This window comes from Lonchura striata, chromosome 6 (genome assembly GCF_046129695.1).
Source record: "Lonchura striata isolate bLonStr1 chromosome 6, bLonStr1.mat, whole genome shotgun sequence".
Lineage (NCBI taxonomy): Eukaryota > Metazoa > Chordata > Aves > Passeriformes > Estrildidae > Lonchura > Lonchura striata.
Genome location: NC_134608.1, coordinates 32,591,417 through 32,613,421, shown reverse-complemented (window position 1 = coordinate 32,613,421; position 22,005 = coordinate 32,591,417). Strand labels below are relative to the sequence as shown.

Here is a 22,005-nt window from a genome sequence, read left to right as displayed (position 1 = left end):
TCTGAAGATAATTCCCAGCTACTCTAAAATAAAATTCTTCAGCATGACTAAGGGAAGGGAACTATATTTTGGTGCTGCTATCCTATTTAATACTGACTCCAATTTATTCATGCTCCAGTATGAATAAATAAAGTGCTACTTGAAGTACATGTATTCAATAAAGAAAGCTAAGACAAATTAGTAATTCTACTGATGTTCAGCTTGCACTTTACCCAAATCTGTCTTCTCCAGAGTTGATTCTTTGGTCTATTTTGGTAGCAACAAAAAAGTGCCCAAAAGACTATCCCTGAAGTTTGTGACCTAACTATGAAGTGTATCTTCCATTTCTAAAAGGATTTTAGTAATTATGATGTATTTGAGGGATTTTTAATATTCCAAGCAACCAAGCTGCTTCTTCTTTAGTTACAGTGTCTCACTTTTGAAGCTGCGGCACGTTGTAAACTACCAGGGTTTGTAACCAAAATATAAACTAAAAATAAGACTTGCTAGGGCTGAATTATCCACGTGTTTTGCCAAGAAAATGTACTTAAAATAATAAGGGAAAAAGGTAATGAATATATGAAAATATTCTGGTATCTTAATTAGCAATTGTTCTGAAAACCACTGCTGCATTGTGTTGAGAAGAACCCAGGAGGATTCAGTAGACTGATGTGTGTTAGGAAGCAGGGTTCATCCTAAGGCAATTATGGCCACTTTCTACTCAAATACACATTCTAATACCATCACTTTTTACTAAACATAATTTTCTGTAATCCTGGAACGTGCATTGAAAAAAATGAAGAGGAAATTAAACCCAGAAATAATCATGAAAACATTGGAAGTTTTGGCAGGAACAAGCACGTAACTACATCTCTGTGTATTTTTACAAGAAAAAGCAAGAAACCCTTACAGTGCCTGGAGTGTGATCTCAGCTATGTAAATCATCCTAACAATCTGAAACATTCTTTGCACTTTTCCATGCTCCTCAACCTAATCACAGCTAAACAGCTAGGCCCAAGCACTTCCTACTTACTCAAGCTAGTAGAATAAACTTCAGCTTATGCAAACTTCATAAAGAAAAATGAAACAAAATTCACTTGAAAATTTAGTTTATGCATTCAAACTTTAAAATACATTCACACATTTGACATATTTCACTTAGATGACCACCTTAAGACAAAATAGTAAGATTCAAGAAGAAAAAAATATTATGCACTTGAACACAAAATATCTAGACTGTGGATACAAATACAGTTTAGCAAAACACACTTTCAACAGCATCTTATTATTAGCTAAGAATTTCTGGTAAGGAACCTGATTTTTCTTTTACTGATAAATATTGAATATATCTACTGAAAAGTTTGTAATAACAAAAATCAACAAAACCATCTTTCCAATTCCACCTGCTCCCATTTGCTAATGTGCTTACTTCACATAGCAATTCTATGTTGAAAAAGTACTAGACTGAAAACATAAATGTTAATTAGATTTAGTATTAATTTGTAACTCATTTGATTGTCTGAATGTCCATGTACAGATTTCACATTAAAGTGGTGGATCATGACAGATCATTTTTTATTAGTAGCAAGCACGAGAAATTACTGAAATAATCAGGCTTTTTTAGTCACAGAAACTACTTTCATCAGCATTTTTTTTTTTCAAAAAGAGTTTAAAGTATTTTTCTAGGCTATTTCATTTCAGAATTTCTCTGCAACTGGAACATTTACATAAATTACATGTGTCAGTCTTTCTACATTGGGAATATTACGTCTTTAGGTGAATGTCTACTTATGAATGATAAAGACAATAGTTTGGAATAGGAGACAAAGTAGCAGAAAGTGACCAACTAGCAGAATTAAATGTACTGGTACAAAGAAGGTGTTAATGGATGGAGCAGTGGACAGGTGAGATGACTGTTTTGCTAGACTTGAAAAAATTCTGAAAAGTAGCCTTGCTTGCTCATTTTAGCTGTAAGATAGAGCCTATAGACTTTCATTACATAGGAATCAAAAGTTATCTATTGCAACTACAAATATGTAAGGATCTAACTTACTACTGAGGGTTTTGTCTGGTTCAGTGTAACTAAACAATGGATAGCTAGGGAAGGGACAGAACACAAGCAAGTAGAGACTTTCTCTTAAGCAAAATGTAAGGAGTGAAGGGAATCAAGCAGCAACATGGAAAAAACCCTACACTCTCATCTTAAAAGCATTATAACAAGTTCCTTAGGATCCTTCATGATCAAAGATAACACCGGAAGAAACTTTGCACATCGAAATGAAAGAACTGAACATCAGTAAGACTGATGATCTTGCAAAGTGAAATACTTTGAACATCTCTTATCACTGAAATGAATTCCTGGCGATAATTAAAAACCTGTCCTTGGTCTTCTAAATCTGCTTCCTTTTACTTTGACACACAACATTGCCAAAAATTAAGTACTGATTACATCATTTATGCATGGGACAAGCGAAGACTTCAACTTGAAAACTGCAATTTTCTTTTATACTCATATGAACTCCCTAAGAGTAGAACAAAATTCAAAGTTTGAAATAATGACTCAGTCATTTGCTCTGGATATATTAAGTTATCTGAAGTTATAGATCAAAAGTTTTATACTGTAAACTTAAAAAAACCCCAAGATTCAACATTAATTGCAAATATTTAAAAAATTCTCCATATTTGTAAAAGTATTTTAATCTAGGTACCCCTACTGTCTGAAAAGAACATTGCATTTTACTTCATGAAAATGCCAACCACAAACACTGATAAAAACATAGTGAGATCTTAGAATCTGAGCAGCTACTGGAATGACAAGAAAAACTTGTAAGCCACACTGCTTATCATCCTAAGCTTCTATGAGTATTCAGCAAATTCACCAAATCATGTTAAGAAAGCTGTGAAACTTTTAAACAATCAGAACTATATTGAACAAGATAAAAATATGTCACAATCATTATAAACTTCATGGCTGAATGGCTGAAAAGGGAGGACTGCTAGTGCAGTTTTCCTCTGAGTAAAACTTGATTGCCTCTCTGTGTGAATCCATCTACTACAAATATGGTTTAAATGCTCTTTGCACAGTGGTTGACTTTGTTTGAAACTCAAATAAAATTATAGAGAACAAGAGAGGTTTTCTACAGAGGTTTATTAAAAGCTAACAAAAGCTGGTTTGCTTAGTCTTGGGGATGTATCTAATCCCTGACACAGAGTAGTGCCAATGGCAATTTGTTTTAAAAAGTTCCTACCTCCCAAGAAAAGTTCCTACCTCCCAAGAAATTACTTCTTTTACCAGGAAATTATATTTATGTAGACGGATTGAAATATCCAGGTTACAACTCAATATTTATCGTTTAGTACCTTGTTAGAAACAGAGATTTTCAGAAAACATGGATGGTAAGTTGTAAACAGCAAAGCAAATTTGCAATTAAATGTTGTGTCTACATGATCTAGTTGTATCATAAACAATATTAGGTTTTCCAAAATATGATTATGAAAAGGTAAAATCTCCTAACAGATCAATCAGGAGCATTAGTAACGTGTTCTCCCATACCTTTTCTCCAATATCCTCATGCATTAGTAACCTGCTACTTACATTCATTTAACAGAGGTGCTCCCGTCATTGCAGAAGCTTGATTTTGTATTTTTCCTGAGACACACAGAGCTTTGTGTTATTCAGCAAATTCAATAAGAGAGATGTAAGGGTTCATGTTCACACTTAGGACAAAAAAATGCAACAAGAAAATGGTACAACATAATATACTGGAATATGCAGTCGACAAAGAAATATAGTGCCACTTGCTCTGTGGCTAGACCATCACTCCAAAAATAAGCATAATCAAAGAAATAAGATTTTCCCCTGACACTTCCTCTTCTTTGTTTCATGCCATATATGCACGTTTTGGAGTCCTGAAATAAGTTCCTAACCCAGCAAATGAGCACATTGAAAAGATACACACTTCCAGATTAAAGAATCAAAATAAACAACCTTGGACCCTGAAGTTCAATTTGCTTTTATTCTCATTATTGTGTGGTGAAGAGGCCAGTATAAATTTAATTCATATTGCATTATTAGAAAGTCAGGATCCAGAATGAAAACCAGAACAACTGAAGACATTTAGACACATTGATAATCTTGAAGAATCTGAATGAATCACATTTCTTGATAAATTCAGATGATGTTTGAAAACTTGAGGATACTGTAAATGACTGAACAAAAATATAATGAGTAGTTTCTTGGTCTTTTTGAAAGCAATAAGTGAAATGAACCAAGAATTGTCTAAGTGGTAAAGACGCTTACGTGCAAAATCCAACCTCTAAGTAATAGGAACAGATGCCATCACTTGTCAAGTTTATTTTCCAGTATGTTTTTTAAATTTTTTCCCTATATCAGCTTGTAACAAACCACCATCAAATACATCACAGAAAAATCTCATCTAGCTGGCTGTTGCATGCCAACTCCTGTTATGAAAGTGGTGTGGTCTCACGTATTTTGAACAAAACCTCATTTTTTTCACACATGAAAAGCAGGTCTCAACATGAAATACCAAAGCATGATCTCATTTTGAAATGAGCTCATCTCCACTAATTGCCCAATCACGGTTTCAGATTTTCAATTTGTTTCAAACTTCTAGTACATTCCTTCTATAATCTATCAAGACAGTCCAGAAAACTGCATTCTGCTTCATAACAGATAGGCTTTACTACTTCCAATTGTGATAAACTTCCTGAAAATAGACAGGTATCATCTAGAGCTATTTTCAGCAGAGCTGTCTCTTACTTATGCCTGTTACTAATCATCTTTGGTTTTCTCTGGAAAATTTTGTTTTATCAACGGGCATAAGGCTCAGTGCAATTTCTCAGTTTTGACTTACTCTTCTTCTCTGAGCTTTGTCATGTAAAAAGCTCCATGTTTTTATTTTTAAGCTAACAGAAAAGATACAAATTTTAGGAAAAAAGTGAAGGAGATGCATACAGATAGAATTTGCTGAACAATATTAAGAAAAGTAGACTACATAATGAAGCTCGTTTGCTGTCCATCAGATTAATTTTGATTCTATTACAGTGAAGGTAAGTACTGCATAAAACAATCCCATAGTTTAAACCAAAATATTTCCATGGGTGATTGCCCATAAATCTTGTTTACTGACAGAAAAGAATGAGACAGTAGGAGAGAAGAACTAGCAGATGCTGGCAATCATTTTAGCAAGCAGAATAATCTTCAAGGATCATGAGTTAGATAAGGAAGAATGTTATTATTTGCCATCTGCTACTGGTTTATTATTATGTCAGCATCTGGTGCCACAGAAAGATCTTTATGATGTGAACACACAAAGCAAATTCAAACAGTTTTCTTCCACTGAAGGTAAACATTACAGGCCTTGCCACTGGTCAACTTGCTTAGTTTTTGATGTATGCTATTTAAAGCCTGATAAAAAGTAGACATGTAGAGTTCACCTCAATGATTAAATGGTATAGTCTAATCACTAAGAACTGAATAATAATCCCACAAGGTTGGCATTAAAACTTTCTTTCTATTAAATTTTGGGTGGTTTTTGTTTCCTAATGTCAGGCAGCAAATATCTAAGTTTGAGCAAAACCAGTTGGCTTGCAAGTCTTAAACTAAACAACAATAAAGTGGGGCACAGATCTGCCCCAGCCCAGGCTAGAAATTTGCACATAATATTTTTTTGACAAAATACAGTTTGCTTAATGTTGTTACTCAGTAGCAGGATTATCTATGTTCCCGGGGATACTGAAGGACACTAAATACATTCAAGGTGCTAACATTTCATATTCATGATTGGTATTGCAAGAGATAACATGAAACTTCAGTAACCATAAGGTGTTGGTGGGCCCACAGGTTAAACTGTGCACCAGTACACGTGGAACGAGCTACACTGTCCTGCATTTATCTGTTATGTAGAATGACACAACCCTTGCATGCGAACCAACCTTGTTCAGCAGAGGCAAGACATTTATCTGATAGATTACAGGGCTGAGCATGGAGCTTGCAAGGCATAAATGCACTTACTTTTGGTGTTGGGCAGGATGCAGTGGAGAGGCGAGAGGTGGCTTGGGCACGAGGAGATTCTGAAGGAGTGGTACTGAGGGAGGCTGTATCACGTGGGAGAACTTGAACACCACGAGAGATGATGGAATCTGGAATCTTAAAAAGGAGAGAGATGGAATTAATAGCAAAAAATACATTGTATGTAAAACTTACTCAAAACCTTACCTCAAGAACATAGGGATACCCCACTCTTCAGTTTGCACACCTCCTCATACTCAGCCCTTGGTAATGGTTAATGGCATACTCTCCTAATTTTGGTAACAAATGCTTAACAAATATATAAGGTCACATTCTAACTGAAGTAGCACAGAGCATACTAGTTATCCTGAAAAAACTATGAATCAAACATATGACAACAGGAAATAATAACAAAATGGTTTCCTCTTAAACCTTTGTTTCAAACCCAACGATGACAACGATGATTTCTACCACGGCACAAAGAGAGGTAGACTTTCCACTCACTAACTAGGGGGCATATTCTGAAAAGAAAACCATTTGCTAGAAATTTACTGATCCCTTCTAAAGAAACGTCATGCAGTGAGAAAATTCCTCATGAGAAATATCATGCAGTGAGTAAATACTCTTTATTCCATGAAGACTTTATTTCAGCTACAAAAATTCTCAATGTAAGGCTTGTGCTACAAAAGCTACAGGTCTCTCTGGAGCAAGTAAAGGCAAAAGCATTAGAAACCACCATCCTAAGCTAACACTTGTTTTAAAATACATTGTGGGGGAGAAAAAAAATTCAGTCTTTTTTTACTTCCCCCATAATATATTAGAGTGCCAGTTAGGGAAGCATATCCCTCCTGACTAACAACTGGCAAACTGGTAACAATGGATGAGGAAAAGGCTGGGGCAATCAACAACTTTTTGCCTCTTCAATGTCTTCAATGCAGTTTCTCCTCCCATACTTCTTGAATGGATGGACCTTAAGCCAGAGGGATGATTAAGCCTCTCTAAGGGATGATCAGATTCATGACCACCTGAGGAAGCTGAAGAACCTGAATGTACATATGTCTATGGGACCTGATGGGATGCATCCCAATTGGCTGGTGTAGTTGCTAAACCACTCTCCATGGCATTGAAAGTCAGGGCAGTGAGGAGAAGTCCCAGATGACTGGAAGTCAGGAACATTGCATCCATCTTAGAAAAGGATAGAAAGGAAGAACAGGGAACTACTGACCTGTCAGCCTCAGTTCTGTGCCCAGAAAAATCATGGACCAGATCCTCCTGCAAGCCCTGTTAAGGCACATGGGGGACAGGGAGGTGATTTGAAACAGCCATCATGGCTTCACTGAGGGAAAATCCTGGGAAAATTCTATCACAGCTAACCAGAAAATGTAGACATTCAGATCTTTGAAGGAATATATATATACATGCATATTTTAAGATCTTTCTCCTCATTAAGAATTTCTTCATTCAGCCTGATGTTCAAGTTCTAAGAGGGGCATCAGAAGAACCCCCATGTATGGGAAAGTGGCAGTAGTAGACAATAAAAGGAAGCAAGAAAGGAAGATCTAGTGACAAGCCAAATCATGAATGTTGGGAATTTCCTGACAGGATTTTTATAATAAATGGAGATGCTGTTACGCAGTCTTCATCTAGGCATTTTGAGCATTCTTGTCTACTAAGACTTTAGGGCAGATAGAAGCCACTGGATGGTAGGGCTTCCAGGAACAAGCTTGAATTCTAGCTTTTAGATAGGCTACATCTACATGTAACATAGCTGTTACATTATTAAGAACATTATTATTATTAAGAAATGAAGAGAGCTTTGTAGCTTGTCTCAGTGTAGTTAAAATGACAAATCTTAATACTTGTGTCATTAAATACATGTCATTTCCCACTTGCTTGACTTCCATGATTCCCCTCTATAAATAATGACTATATCTGACTTAGCAACCTTGACTCAGAAATACTGGGTTGTACCTGGGGGATCTTATTTCATCATATACCCTCCTCCTCACATTGAGAGTTTCTTTTGTTTACAACTTGTTTCTAAGTTGAGTGAAAACAGATTTTGTTTTCAGAGTGCCACCAACTGCCTCCTTTCTGCTCTAACGTGTTTAGGCTGTTTTTTGCCAGTCAGTTTCTGTCAGCTCTCCTCAGAGGATCTTTCAAGCCTAAGCACCTCACACTACAATTTCCACTGCAAATTCTGTAGTCAGCAGAGTTTCTTTTTACTATGGACAGCTATGCTGGGGATATCTGCCTCTTCAGAAACAGTGCCTAACTGGCCTCTACATGGAGTATTCTGATTTGCAAATCACATCTTAGAGATGTATCTTAGAGGTAAACTGAATCAATGATATTCCAAATGCTCAAATGGTTTTTAGTCAGAAGCATGATTTCCCTTCTGTTCACTTTTTCTCCTGAAATCCCATCTTAAATTCATTATGACAATCTCCAGGTTTTATATTGGCATAGATACTCCCTACAAGTTTCAATGCTTCTTTTTAATGTCCATGCCTAAGGAAAATACAGCAAAAAATACACTTTCAGAAGGGCATAAAATAAAAAAAAAGACAAAATCGAAGAAAGAATAGTTTTAAGTCTTCAAATAAGATACCTTTCTCTCCTTTTGATAAAAATCTGCACACAACTTGATATGACTGTGCATGGGTCCATTATCCCTTTTATGTACTCCTAGAGCCCAAAACATGAATAACAACATTGCTTTTGGAAAGGATATCATGATTCAGTTCTCTCTAGGTTTACTCTGGGTACTCTATTCATGCTGTCTCATATGCTTCATGCAAAAACCATTTTTATTCCCTACCATATTGATCAAGCATTGCTTATACAATTTTGTCTGATATCACCTTTTTGTAATAAAAACCTCTCTCTGCAATAAAGTGACTGATACAATCCCAGTTTCCCCTGAACTGCATTGTAATACTAATTTTTGCCTCTGAGAAAAGGAAAATTTAAGTAAAATTTCACCCATGATATTAATCAGAAAAGGAAGAAGATGATCACAGACACTTAATTTCAATAAGAATTATTTCCAAATCACCACCTTTACAGAAAATGCAATTACCAGAAAATAATTCATATCTAAACCTATCTAGATTGTAGAAAAAAATTTCTCACTGAGAGACTAAAGTTAGGTCACAGTTACAAAGTTTGCTGTTTTTCTAATATGAAAGCAGAATATGTTGCATTGCTAAATAAGTAAGCACTAATATTCTCTTTGAACCACTACAACCTGTTGAATTTTATGAATCTACTAGTATGTTTATTCCATTAACAGAAACAAATAAATATAATAAATAAATACATAAAAAATATAATGTGGCATGGGAAAATTATCATTTTTCTCCCCTGCATTTAGAGAGTTTTTGAATTTTAATATTAAAAAAATTAAATTTAGGCAATATAAGCCTCTAATCAAGTCAACTTCTTGTTAACTCTGTTAAAGGGTTTAATAAATCCATAAGAAATTTCTGTGTGCCTTGGTGCACAGAAACCTGGAATAAAGAAGGGCAGGAATGTTACTGCATTTTGGATAGACTGTTCTTTTAACTTTCACTAAGTCACACTGAGCATTTATGATTTGTCTCCTTAATATTTTTATTCATTTTTCGGTTTTAAATAAATTGAATACAGAGCAAAGATCTCAAAACTTTCAATGGGGTACAATGAAACTCTTAGTTCTTAGTGAAAATAGTTTCTGTTTGCACTAGCTGGAGTGGAAAACCCATTGTAACATACTGACAAAGACAGAAAGTAATGAGAAATGAATGAAGTGACAGAGAAAGATATTCACCATATCCATCAGTCATGGCTTCTACAATTTTTATCTGACCTAGCTTTTCTCTGGTGTACTTTTATTTTGGTTTAAATATTTGTGTTTTCATATTAGAGAACTTTGACAAGATCATTGATAAGAAAAAGGAAAATATGTGAGTTCTTTATTCTCTTTTGGTCAGAACTGAAACAAAGATTAACAATGATGGTGAGGTAAGAAAACATCCTGTAGATGGCAATTATTATGACTGTTATACAGGAGAAAAAAATGTCTTAAAAGCATACAGAAAGGACAGCTTAAAAAACCCAATAATCTGCAAAAAACTTTCTGCTCTGAGTTTGAAGATCTGATTTAGATTATAGAATGCATAAAACAATAGCTCCAGGGTCATGTGAAAAAGAACAGAGAAACATGTATACTAGTTGAACACTGTTCTTCATAGAGGCTAAATTACCTGTTCTACTGATACTGAGGAATATGGTGCAAATTCTAGTTTAGTGACCTCAACTCCAAAAAAAAAAAAGAACTACTGCAATAAATATGTATATGTATGTATGCATACATACAATATAGCTGTATCATCAGGTGTGTAAACTTTAAAGTCTTCACATTTCCTAAGTGACTTTTCAAGAGACACAGAATCATGTTTTAAATATAGAGGTGTCAGGCTATTTGATTGATGGATTAAATTACTATTTACCTAAGGGAAAAGGTCTTTTTTTACCATTCATTGAAATAATTTTCTATTATTCACCAAAACCCAATAATTTATAAGTCTACTGCTTCCTGACTCCCAAAGTCTTCTGTTTTTGAGAAATTCTACTTCTATATAGGAAAAAAAAATGAGGCAGAAACTGCAAGTGATGAAAACAAACTATGAACACCCAGTGCAAATGCTGAATTATGTTGACAAGAAAACTGAGAGAAAAGCAGCAAAACAAGACAAAAGAGGAAGATGCTACCATTTCATAGCTCTAAAGCAGTAATTTTAGGAGATTATTTTAATAATATTCAATTTTTTGGTATATTAGATGATAAAACCAATGACTAATGAGAAACACAGGCTTTAAGCAATTATTATATCTCAGCAGATAAATGATTCAAAGTGACAACACACATGACCTTTACCTTGTTTAGCCCTTTATCTTAAACAGATATTTTTGGTAACATGGGCTCTTAAAGATAGCACCGATGTGTCTTTGTTAGAAGAAAATAAGTAACACTGTCTGCTCAGACATGGACTAGGAGGCAGGCAGAACATTTTTAGTTAGTATTAGTGCAAAAGCCTCATGGAAATGTCTCTTACCAGTTCTCCTGCACTGCCTGCTGTGTGATGGCAATAACTGATGAGACCAGGGATGGGCTGTTGATCTTTAGCCATGATAACAGCTGGACTGGTATAGGATGGATGCTTCTAATGCACAACACATAACAGCCATGAATACAGTGACAGGAAAACGTGAAACTGTACAAGCAAATGACCAAAAATGAATGAGGTGACAACATCTGTGACACCAAAATGCCAAGCTCATAAGAACACAGCCAGTTGAGATTTCAGATTATTTCCTGCCTTTAAAAATGGCACACATTATTTATCTTTGCCTGCATCAAAAGAAATTAAACAATTTTAAATTTGCATTAATAAAAACTGATACTTGCAAATGATAATTACCTTAATTCATCCCTGCAAAGACATATGTAATCAGGATTTTCTGTATATTGGGAGATGATCTCCAGCTGCAGCTGTCTTAGAAATGTCAAGATGCCTCAGACCTGAATTCACATTTCTGGAGTTAGAATGTTGCTGCTTTGGTTTAGAAATTGTTTAATATAATTTTGAGTTACTTTCAATTCTCACAATAGGAATTAAAAGCACAACTTGTGGAGCAGATAGAGAACAAAGCAGTTTGGAAAAAACTGTTTCCAAACACACAGGGATACATTACTTTCCATTAGAAAACTGCACACATAAAACTGAGATAAATATTTATATATTGCTTCAAATAGTACAATAATTCTTGAGAAAATATTTAAAATTTGAATTGGAATTATTTACAAGTGTTCATATTTTTCCTCTTTTGCAGTCTCCAATTTATTAGTTAAGTTTGAGTAATGCTGATCTATGATTACTGGTTAAAGCAAGGCTATAAAGACATTAGGATATTTAGTTTATTGGCAGAATTTTACATCTTTTATGCAGACGTGCATATTGGAATATAGTAATCTGCATAGTTCATTACTTAAATTCTTACCTGTCTGTCATAATTTTACCGGCTTTCAGAAACTAAAATTTTAATTTCAAATTAGATATTATGGCTTGCAAAGTTTTGTTGTGATTCCTTAACATGCCGCCTACTGGACTTTGCATGTTCAGGCGTGTGAATACTTTGAATTATAAAAAGCCACTAAAACCAGTCTGTCACATCAGAATGATATCATAAAGCATATGTTAACACCAAGATAATAAATGATATTTCTCCCACTGGAATTTGAAATCATCTACCAAACAAAAATTAATATATTTTTATGAAGCTCTACTTCTACAAAATGCACCCGAAATAAATCTATTTGACACAAAGACATCAATGTAGAGTCACAACTTGCAAATGAACATTGGTGGAAATGCCTGAGACAGGATCTAAAGGGTCTCTTAAGGAAAGAAGCCAGACTCACCTTAGCTGCAATGGCTGCTGCTGTTATATGTGAAGAAGAACTGTCCTCTGTTGAGGCAACTCCGCTATCCTTCTTCTCTTCCTCCTCTTCCTCACACTGCACTCCTTTGTCTTCTGTCTGTTTGTGAGGGCTGGTGGTTGGAGGAGGAGAAAGAGGAGGTGGTGGCGAAGGTAGATCTTCAAGCTCATCGTGTACCTCCTTTACTTTTACAATGGCATCGCGCAGAAGATCAATGGCGTGAGGTAGGGCTGGCAGTATAAACTGAAAGCATTCCTATGCAAACCAGAAGAGAAACCGCTGTGAAAAGGTACCTGTACATGCAAATAGGAGTTTACTCTTTAAATATATTTGGGATTTAGATGCATCTTTTCACCTGATCGTAAATAAAACCTACCACATCCTATGCAACTGCTCTTAAAAGATAAATGAACTCAGAAAGATCTGGTGACTATTCTATAAATTTTTGCCTTTTTTCGTGTAAATACAGTAAATCGCACAACAGGGCTATTGCAATGACGCTAATACTGAAAACAAGAGTTACATTTCTGTGAATATGTAATACAGAAACCAGTTCATAGCAACTGGCAGAATGCTACAAAAATGCAGAATAGAAACATTAACTATATCCCTGCAGGGATATCAGCTTCAAATCTTTCCTATTATGCTCCCTCACAATTAGAAAACAATTCATAAGGGTTTCCATAATTATACTTTTATACAATTATATCCTTTTTTATTCATGGACTTATTCTACATAATCGAAGAATAAGAAACCACACTGATGTCATTATAAAGCAATGTAACTCAAAAAAAAAATTATAAACAAGGTATTTTTCAAACCTCTCCTTGTTCTATACTCTTACAAACAACCAGAAAGTTTATTTTACGTGGATGGAGAAAGCAAAACTGCAGATGCTGTGCAGTTGCTCTTCCTCCATAATGGGCATACATATATATACATATAACCACAATGTATAGCTACCTGTGCTGCTAAAATATGCTGGTGCTTCATCAAATCAAAGCAGAATCCCAGGATCTAATGTGCTGCAGCTGCCTACTCTGATCAGGGTCAGTATGAAACTCAAGCTTCCTAAGGCTTATTCAGTTGTCTTGAAAAACAATCCAACAACAGAGACTCCATAACCCTTGTTGAGAATGTGCTTTAATACCCAATTACCCTCAAAACCTTTGGTGTTTATTTCAGTTTTGTTTTGGTTTTCCATTTCTTTTCTTTTTCATCTGAAAGCTACCTCTTTCAATTTGTGACTATTGTCTCTCATTCTTCTCCCAGGCACTGCAAGAAAGTTTTCTTATGTCATTTGAGGAGACTGCATATAAACATTTAAGTATTGGAAAATGATGGCAGGGTCACAAGAAATAATTGCCATGGCAATGCAGTCAGGAACACACAAGTTGACAGACAAACCTGGCACTACTCCTTTTGTTGTCCTTCAGTTTTGTTTCAAGCATAGGAAGATTTAAAAAAACATATTCCAATATTTTAGAGTATCCAGGAAATTAATAATAAGTTCATAAATAGATAATGAAATAAATATTTTCAATAATAAACATAACTACATAAACAAAACAATTGCCAAAGAATCAATCAGAAATTACTGGAGTTTATATATCTCACTTTGTAAGTAAAACATGACTCATGAGCATTTTATTTCTTCAAAGCTTCTAAATAAGAGCACATCTTTCAGTTGCTTCTTTAAGAGTAATGAATGATAAGTCAGACTACCTCACAGATTTATAAATTCTTTAAACATTCAAGTTGGTAGTGCAGACAGCTGGAGTAAACCAGATGAGTACAAATGCTGTATATAATTAATATATATTAAAACATATTTGTAAAGAAAATAAAGATCACAACTTATAATGTAACTGCAAACTGCAGTTATTGTGCCTTCACAGTATTACTTTAAAAATGGTTTAAAAAAAAATGAAGCACACAACCATCATTACTTTAGCAAAGAAGCAGATCTCAAATAAAGGAGAAAAAAGAACAACAATCTCTGAACTGATCAATAACTCTAATAATTGACTAATCAGAGAAGTACAATCCCCACTCCAGCACTGAATAAAGCCTTGCTGGCTTGAGTGTTAATGCACAGATTCCCAGTAAGTCCTCCAAAGGCTCATGTTACATATGAAACTCATTGTTTTAGAAAATTTTTACTACAATTACAAAATGTTAAAGACTTAATAAACATCTGGTCATTTCACACTTTGACCTCCTCCATAATGTTAACTATCTTTTGCAAGACTTAAAAAAACCCAGAAAACCCCACAAAAATGAAAGATTTCTACAGATCTGGGTTCAATGATATATGCCACACAAATGTTCTCGGGTGAAAACATGTTTGGTATGTAGTCCATTTCTGAGGTGAAGCATTTACACTGCTGTCATTTTCCATTAATATTTTATTAAAGAAGTGTGTATACTGCTGCAATTTTGTAGCTTTATATAAGCTTCTCATATGATCATTTATACAATGGAAAGGGAATTAGCAAGTGATAAAAGAGAAAAATGAGGGAAATTCCTGGTGACAATCTGTCCTTTTTGGTTCTCGAGATTTAGCCTTTTATCGGCCAATTTTCTCTACTCTTCATCTTATAAGTCTTTGCTGAAATCTAAGACCTTACAGATGTCTCATACTAAAAGAAATCATGACAGGACAGAGTATCATCATGACAAGAACAAATAAAAATCAGTTTATTAGAAGCTTGCTTCTATGATGTAATCATACAGCTTTTTTCTTTTCCAGCAGAATTACCTTTTTTATTACTTACCCTATATCAAACTACTGTTAAAATACTTATTAATACTTTTTCATTTCTTTTCCTCATTACCTTTCTGCAATTTACCTGTCTTCAAAGTCTGATTGCCTCAGGACAGAAAATGACAATTGCTTCTGTGGGTTAGGAGTGCTCCTGAACACAATAAAAACTATTAGAGATTGTAGGCTATTTCATCTCTCTCCTAATTCAGTAAAAGAAGTATTTACTTGTGAAATAACCTTCTTACTGGCACATCACTTCTTTAAAATGGGGGGCCATTGCTATGCTAAATACATGTACATACATACGATTTCTCACATATAACTGGAAGAATTTCAGGAAGGTACTCCCACCTCACCATCCTCCAATGCCTCTTGTGTGTTTTGAAGGCTTTTAAATTTCCTTTGAATTACAGTCTCACTAGATTTCCAGAAATGCTGTAAGGAATCACAGAATCACAGGAGGACTCACACTGCGTCCTTGAACTGAAACATGTCAATAGTGTATCTGAAAACCTATGGTGGCTGCTTAAGACCACAGGATTCACATCTCCTCTCCAGCTTCTAGGTGACAGCTCACATAAATGTTGTTTCTCTATCTCCAGACAGAAGTCTAAGAAACAGCGACTCCAGTGCTGCTAAACACACCAGCAATGTCTGCTCCATCCTGGGTACTACAGGCTCATCAGATGTACCAGGAGTGCATTTCTTAGAGGCCACAGATAAAGACATTTATTAACAAGGCCAGACGTAGTCTGAGCCCGGAAGAAATAGATTCTTGTGACTGATGGGGGACCTTCCTCAGCAGTTTTGTATCAGGTTGTACAGATCACTATTCAGCTTAGCAGTATTTCTGTGGAGATTGTTTTTCTAGCAGCCAACTATGAAGAAATTAGTGAAAGATCTAGAATTACTAAGATACACACACACACAAATACCTGCTGCACTTTAACTCTCTTCTCAGCTATAGAGTCAGACAGTATGAATAAAGGCAAAAATTCTAAGTTCTCCATCCAAACAGAGTAAAATGCAGGAAGAAACAAACTTTATAAAGGGTGTAAAGTCTGATATACCCATATAGAGAAGATTCAGAAATATTCCCAAACTCTTAAAAATTACGTTCCCTTTCTTCCCTCTTGCTGATCAAAACTGCAAATGCTCCAGCAAGTTCTACCATATACTATGCATTCCTCTCTTACTTCTGTGTGAAAAAGAATGATTTCTTGGAAGTTGGAGACAGCCCAGAGATAAGGTACAGCTAATTGGAAAAGAAAGGGAAAGAGTAAGAAATCATTAGACTCTTCATTAGCACTGCCTGCTCAAGCGAGTGCTCTCTTGCATTACATGTAATGTTGTCCTGGTCACACAGCACCTTCAATCAGATTTGAATTGTATGGTCCTTGGCTAAGTGTGATGGTGTGGTAACTTTACAAGAACATGCATTTCAATTCACTTTTGTAAAATTTGTGATAGTGGTCACTTTCTACCATTTGAAACAAGGAGAAGTGCTCATCATAGTTCCTTCCTAGCAGATCAGTAAGAACATTTCTTACCTGTGACCCTTTCTTGCTACCTGGAAGATTAATTATGAGTGTTTTCCCTCTGATTCCACACACAGGCCTGAAATGAAAGAAACACAACTGAAATTCTTGCATGCAACAATCTCCACTATCAAAACAAAAGGAAAGCATTTAAGATAAATTTTATGATTTATCAGGTTTTGTAAATTTAATTTCCAATACATTTGCTGATCATGTTTTCAAAAAAAGAACTTGGGAGAAGTTATTTTTTGAAAACATAAAACAGATTGATAGAGTCTAACATTAATTTGATATATCTTTATTGAGATCTGTGTAGCTCCCTTAATTCTAGTGTTTACTTGTGTCCAATACATTATTTCATATAGTCCCTATTTATTCATACACATGGTTCGTTTGCAGTGTAATTGACTGTGTCAAACATTATGTCCCTGGCCAGGTAAAAATACTAAGTTGCATTAATTCAAATTGGTCCCTTCTATTTAAAGATTAAACACAAGAAAAGCAAAGAAGGAAGTTACTCTCAGGTGAAAACTATATTTATGCAATTAATATATAATTCTTCCTAATAGTTTTCCCCTCTCCCTCAAGAAAAAGTATAACCAACCATCAAAGACAGAAGCTTTTATTTTACTTTTTTTTTGTCTTTTAGAAATTAATTTGGTGGTGATGTAAGGCTGAGCACCCAAGTGCTGAATGTTTTCTGTTGACTAGAGTTTGACTATTCAACATTTTAGCTAAATATTAAAAAAAAAAAAAAAGAAACAATTACAGAATTTTGTATTGAAGTTGTAAAGAGTGCTTCCACTGTTTACAAAAACTAAGGTGAAAAACCCAGGATATAAGGATAGGAAAAATGTAAAAGGACAAAAGTAAACCATGAAGATATGAAGGTTACAGTTGAGAGAAACTGTATGACATTCTATTTATTGAATTAAAACCTGAGCTATAAGTGAAGATAGAATAGAAAGTATTAATGGCATTAGCAAAAATTCTGAGCCAAAGACAAGGCTTATTGAGTAGCCACCTCCCCTGGATTTCTTCTTGTACAAATAATTCTCAGTGATTAATGTCATTTATTGGTCGCATGCCATTTTTTAGCAGGGTACCAAGTATTTCCATGACAGCTGGCACAATGCTCACAAGAAAATAGCACAGAGATCGTCTTTGAGCTACTAAATGAACTTTTGATATCACACTCAAGCCAGCCTAAATTGTTATTTTCAGTCTGAGCATTGCTTGACTCCTAGTCTCTCTTTTCTCCTACTGCCTCTTTCACACTATGCACCCCCTAGTTTAGAAAGAATTCCAGCTGAGGAATCTCTACTGCAGCACAGAGATGAGCCTAAGTTAAAGAAACGTGTTCATTTACTCCTGTTACAGTAGTTAAGCTTACAGAGTACAAACTCAATCCATCAGATCCCATACATGGGTTGCAGTTTATGGCAGACTTAAAACAAAGGAAATAAGAACGGTCCACAGTGGGAAAAAGTGGAATAGTGGAATTGTGTTTGGCAGACAGTGCCTATAGTAGTCATGTGTTTGGCCCTTCTACTCTGCTTTAAATGTTTTTTGAGCATTATAAGCTGAATGTCTGGTACAACTGAACAATAATCAAAAAAGGACTAAACCAACAGCATGAAAACTCAGATTTCAGCTGTCAATTATCAGACCTAGTGGCTCTAGAGAGAAATGGAGCTGCCAAAAATTCTCAAGAGAGCATGCAAAAGTAAGTGCTTAAGAACTACATGGTTGGCAAAAGTATTGTGTGTGCTTTCAAGAAAACCACACAGATTGTGCAAGTATTCCAGGGCCTTTGAGAGATAAATCAACAGTATTCCTCCAAATCTAGGGTAGTACAAAACATTTGTCTTTATCAAAGGGATTTTTTTTACCTAACAAAGCATTTTAATACTTGATGAACAACATACAGAAAAATTCTTAACTCACCACCCAAACACCACAGATCTAGAATGAAAAGACAGCTCTTTAAGAGTGTATATCAATATTACAAATAACCTGGCACAGAAAATAGAGACAACAAAGGGAATTCAATGGGACAATGCAATTTCCATTATTTTAATTTGCTCCCTTGACTGAAGTTAAGAGTTCTAGTCTTGGTAACAATGGCAGTTTTCAATGATTTGTGCACAGCCATTGGATAGCAATGAGTAATCCTATGGAAAGAGTTCACCTCATATTTTGAAGGAAGCAATCTTACCTAGAGAGCATGCCCAGAGGTGTAACATTAAGTGATCCCATCAGCATTGCCAGGGCCATCCCCGGGGCTTCTCGCTCTATTACTTCTTTAGTGGCCTGCAATCAAAGATTAAATAGCAAACTGAGTGATCAAGTGGAAAGATAAGACAAAAATAAAACCAGCTAAAAATTAAGTAGGAATATCTCCTCATTTTTTTTCTGCCAAGAAATACTGTTGCTAAATTATCTACTGAAGTATGCTGTAGAATTTTCTTTTGGTTGTGTAAAATAGGGAAAGACAAGGAGTTGGGATGAAGGACTGTTAGCAGCAGATTCCTGCAGAAAGTTATGAAAAGTCAGGACCCTATAAATATAAAAAGTGTTAACCAACACCACAGAAATAACAACTACCTCAAACAGAAAAGAAAAGCTGTTTGAGAATAAGCAAAGAATGTAACTGCCTTCTCTTCTTCATCAATCTCGTGCATTTTCCTGTTGAGATTTTCCCAGGCATGAAAAGGATGAATCAGTCTGCGCAGAAGATAGAAAAAAAATTTGCAAAGGGAAGCCCATGTAGCAGGCAGGCAGGAAAATAGTAAAATGGTAATGATAATGGCCAGAGGCTGAGGCCTTCCCTTTTGATCATGTCAGCAAAACAGCAGTTCCAAACAGGCTGGTGGCTTTTATTCATAAGCAGTCCATACACAGTGGGCATTGAGAAGTCTGGAAGCAGAGTCTGAAAATTCTCGTCCTTTTATCCTTTTTCCAAACAGGGAATCAGATGGAAAATCATACACAACCTAACTTACTTCCCAACACAAATTTTCTCAAATGCACAATCTGTCCAGTCTCTCAATATCTAATTTTACTTAGGACACAACATCTTAAAGACAGGTTACAGTCCTATTCTCTCTTCGTTTCCCCCACAATAGCTGCTGTTCAGTGGATTACATTGCTTCATGCTCTGAAATAAGATTCTAACTTACTAAGCACAACCAAATTGGTAGCAATGGTCATAAAACTGTGAAATCCATGGTATAGCACACAGTCAAACTACAATGCTTTGATGGTACAACTATCAAAACAGAAATAGAAAAGAACGTATTAAGTACAAGGACACCCTAAATAAGCTGAATTTTCTTTGCAGTTTGATATAGAAAAAAACCAGGCAAATTATTTTGTGGGAAAGATTCAATTATAAATCACATATTTGTACTTTTGTAAGCTTAGTTCACGAACAGAAAACTAAAGTCCTAGAGAAGAAAAACGACAGAATTAACCCAACAGCGTCCCCTAAAGAAGGATGCTTACATGTAAGGGTGTTTACATGAAGCAGTAAAAAAAAACAGCAAAAAAAACTATCCATCAAGAGTACAGATATTCAAATGGTCATATTCTCAGACATGATCACTAGCTTTTGATATTATTAAAGGACTATCATAATATTAATTAATTAGAAATTAACATCAGTATTAGAAGACTTCAGACACTGCTACCATGTAAATCTTTGAGGACTTTATTAATAAGCAAACTTGTAATGTGCTCAGTTATGGGAAGCTGGAACTTTGGCTTATAAAAAACCAAGCAATTTTAATTTAGTAGCTGACACCACAGTCTCCTGTATTTCAAGCATAGCATGCTGGGTTTTGGATCTGCCATCCTCTATGCAGAAACAGAAAAGTCATGTGAATACAACCCAGTGACTGTGTTTTACACAGGGAAAATAAGAAGTGAGCTTGGAATCATGTAGACAAAAATAAAACTCCTCCATGGAGAGAGATTACCTTAAGATACCTGCTGAGGTATGAAATCATCAATCACATAAAAAATTTTAAAGACATCCATAGACCTGATGATTTTTATAATATAGAAGATAAAGGCATTGCAATGGTGAAGAGACACTTTGCTGACCATGAAAAGGTTAGTGAAACATGGAATTCTCTGTGTGTGCATACATAGCAAGACTGTATCTATGCCTTTTCATTTCAGTTAATACCATGCTTCAAAGCTATTCAAAACTGTTTTTAAATATAAAGTGCATTTTGAGATTTATTTTCTGCCCTTGAGCACAGTGACACTTTGAAGATATCATTAGTTAAAATTCTGAGCAGGCTTCAAAGGTAGTACAAGATGCAAGACAGTCCAAGAACAATGATGCTGCAGCTCAGGGAGTCCTTCCACGAAATTCAAGTCCACTCTCCAACTTCACAAGAAAAATGACCTTCACAAAATGTCAGTGCTAGCAGGCAATGTGATTATTAAAAATGTATAGACTAAGCAACAAAATCTGAAAGGGCATGAAGTCCAGGCAGCAGTACGATCCTCAACATGAGTTTCTAAAAATAGTTGTTTCAAAATATATAAGCTTATATTTATTACTGCAGATGAACTTCTACAAACAGGGAAACATTTCCCGTTTTCAAGCTGACTGGACTGGATGGATGTAACCAAAAAAGCTGCTGCTAAGTAAACCACTATTACAGTGACATCTGCTCTTGAAATTAGCCACTGTATAGTCCACTTCTGGGATGTCCTGAAATAACATGATTTAACATATGCCCTGAATGGGAACTGAAACCACCAACACACTGGGAAGCACACTCTAAATTTGCTATACATATATATACATATATGAATGAAATCAGCAATGCCTCAATCTGTAACAATTCTTTATTTCACCTAACAAGGTACCAAAGTGCTGGTGACCAGGTTTTCTCACACTTCTTTCAGTATTTTTTATTTGAAGGAAGGGTGGAAGAGAGATGTCAAATTTAGGTATTCTAATCTGCGTCCAGTTCAGGAGTTAACTGTTGGGTACCAACACCTGCCTCCATGGAAACTATTAAGGAATTAGTGACTCAGCACCTTCACATTTTACCAGTACTCTAACAAGTCTGAATTAAGACTGTTCAACCTGGTTCCATGAGCATTTTTTTTGTTGGTAGTCTCACCACCAGCCAGCTGTTGCACGCTGCAGGGGGCCATAGTGTTGGCACAGGATGAATCACA

At 35.3% G+C, this 22,005-nt stretch overlaps 1 protein-coding gene across 15 annotated transcripts in view; it reads right to left on the bottom strand.

The window, feature by feature from the left end:
- GPHN (gephyrin) overlaps positions 1 to 22,005 on the bottom strand; it is a 269,966-nt gene that overhangs the window by 86,023 nt on the left and 161,938 nt on the right. For 9 of the 15 annotated variants that reach the window (XM_077784087.1, XM_077784094.1, XM_077784092.1 and 6 more), the window contains 4 exons: positions 19,019 to 19,113; positions 16,813 to 16,879; positions 12,477 to 12,749; positions 6,014 to 6,148 (listed from right to left, as the gene is read on the bottom strand). In XM_077784087.1, the coding sequence (XP_077640213.1) occupies positions 6,014 to 6,148; positions 12,477 to 12,749; positions 16,813 to 16,879; positions 19,019 to 19,113 (570 nt within the window). Of the gene's footprint in view, positions 1 to 6,013; positions 6,149 to 11,109; positions 11,218 to 12,476; positions 12,750 to 16,812; positions 16,880 to 19,018; positions 19,114 to 22,005 lie in introns of all 15 variants that reach the window. The other 6 variants (XM_077784085.1, XM_077784086.1, XM_077784097.1 and 3 more) reach the window with 1 other exon arrangement.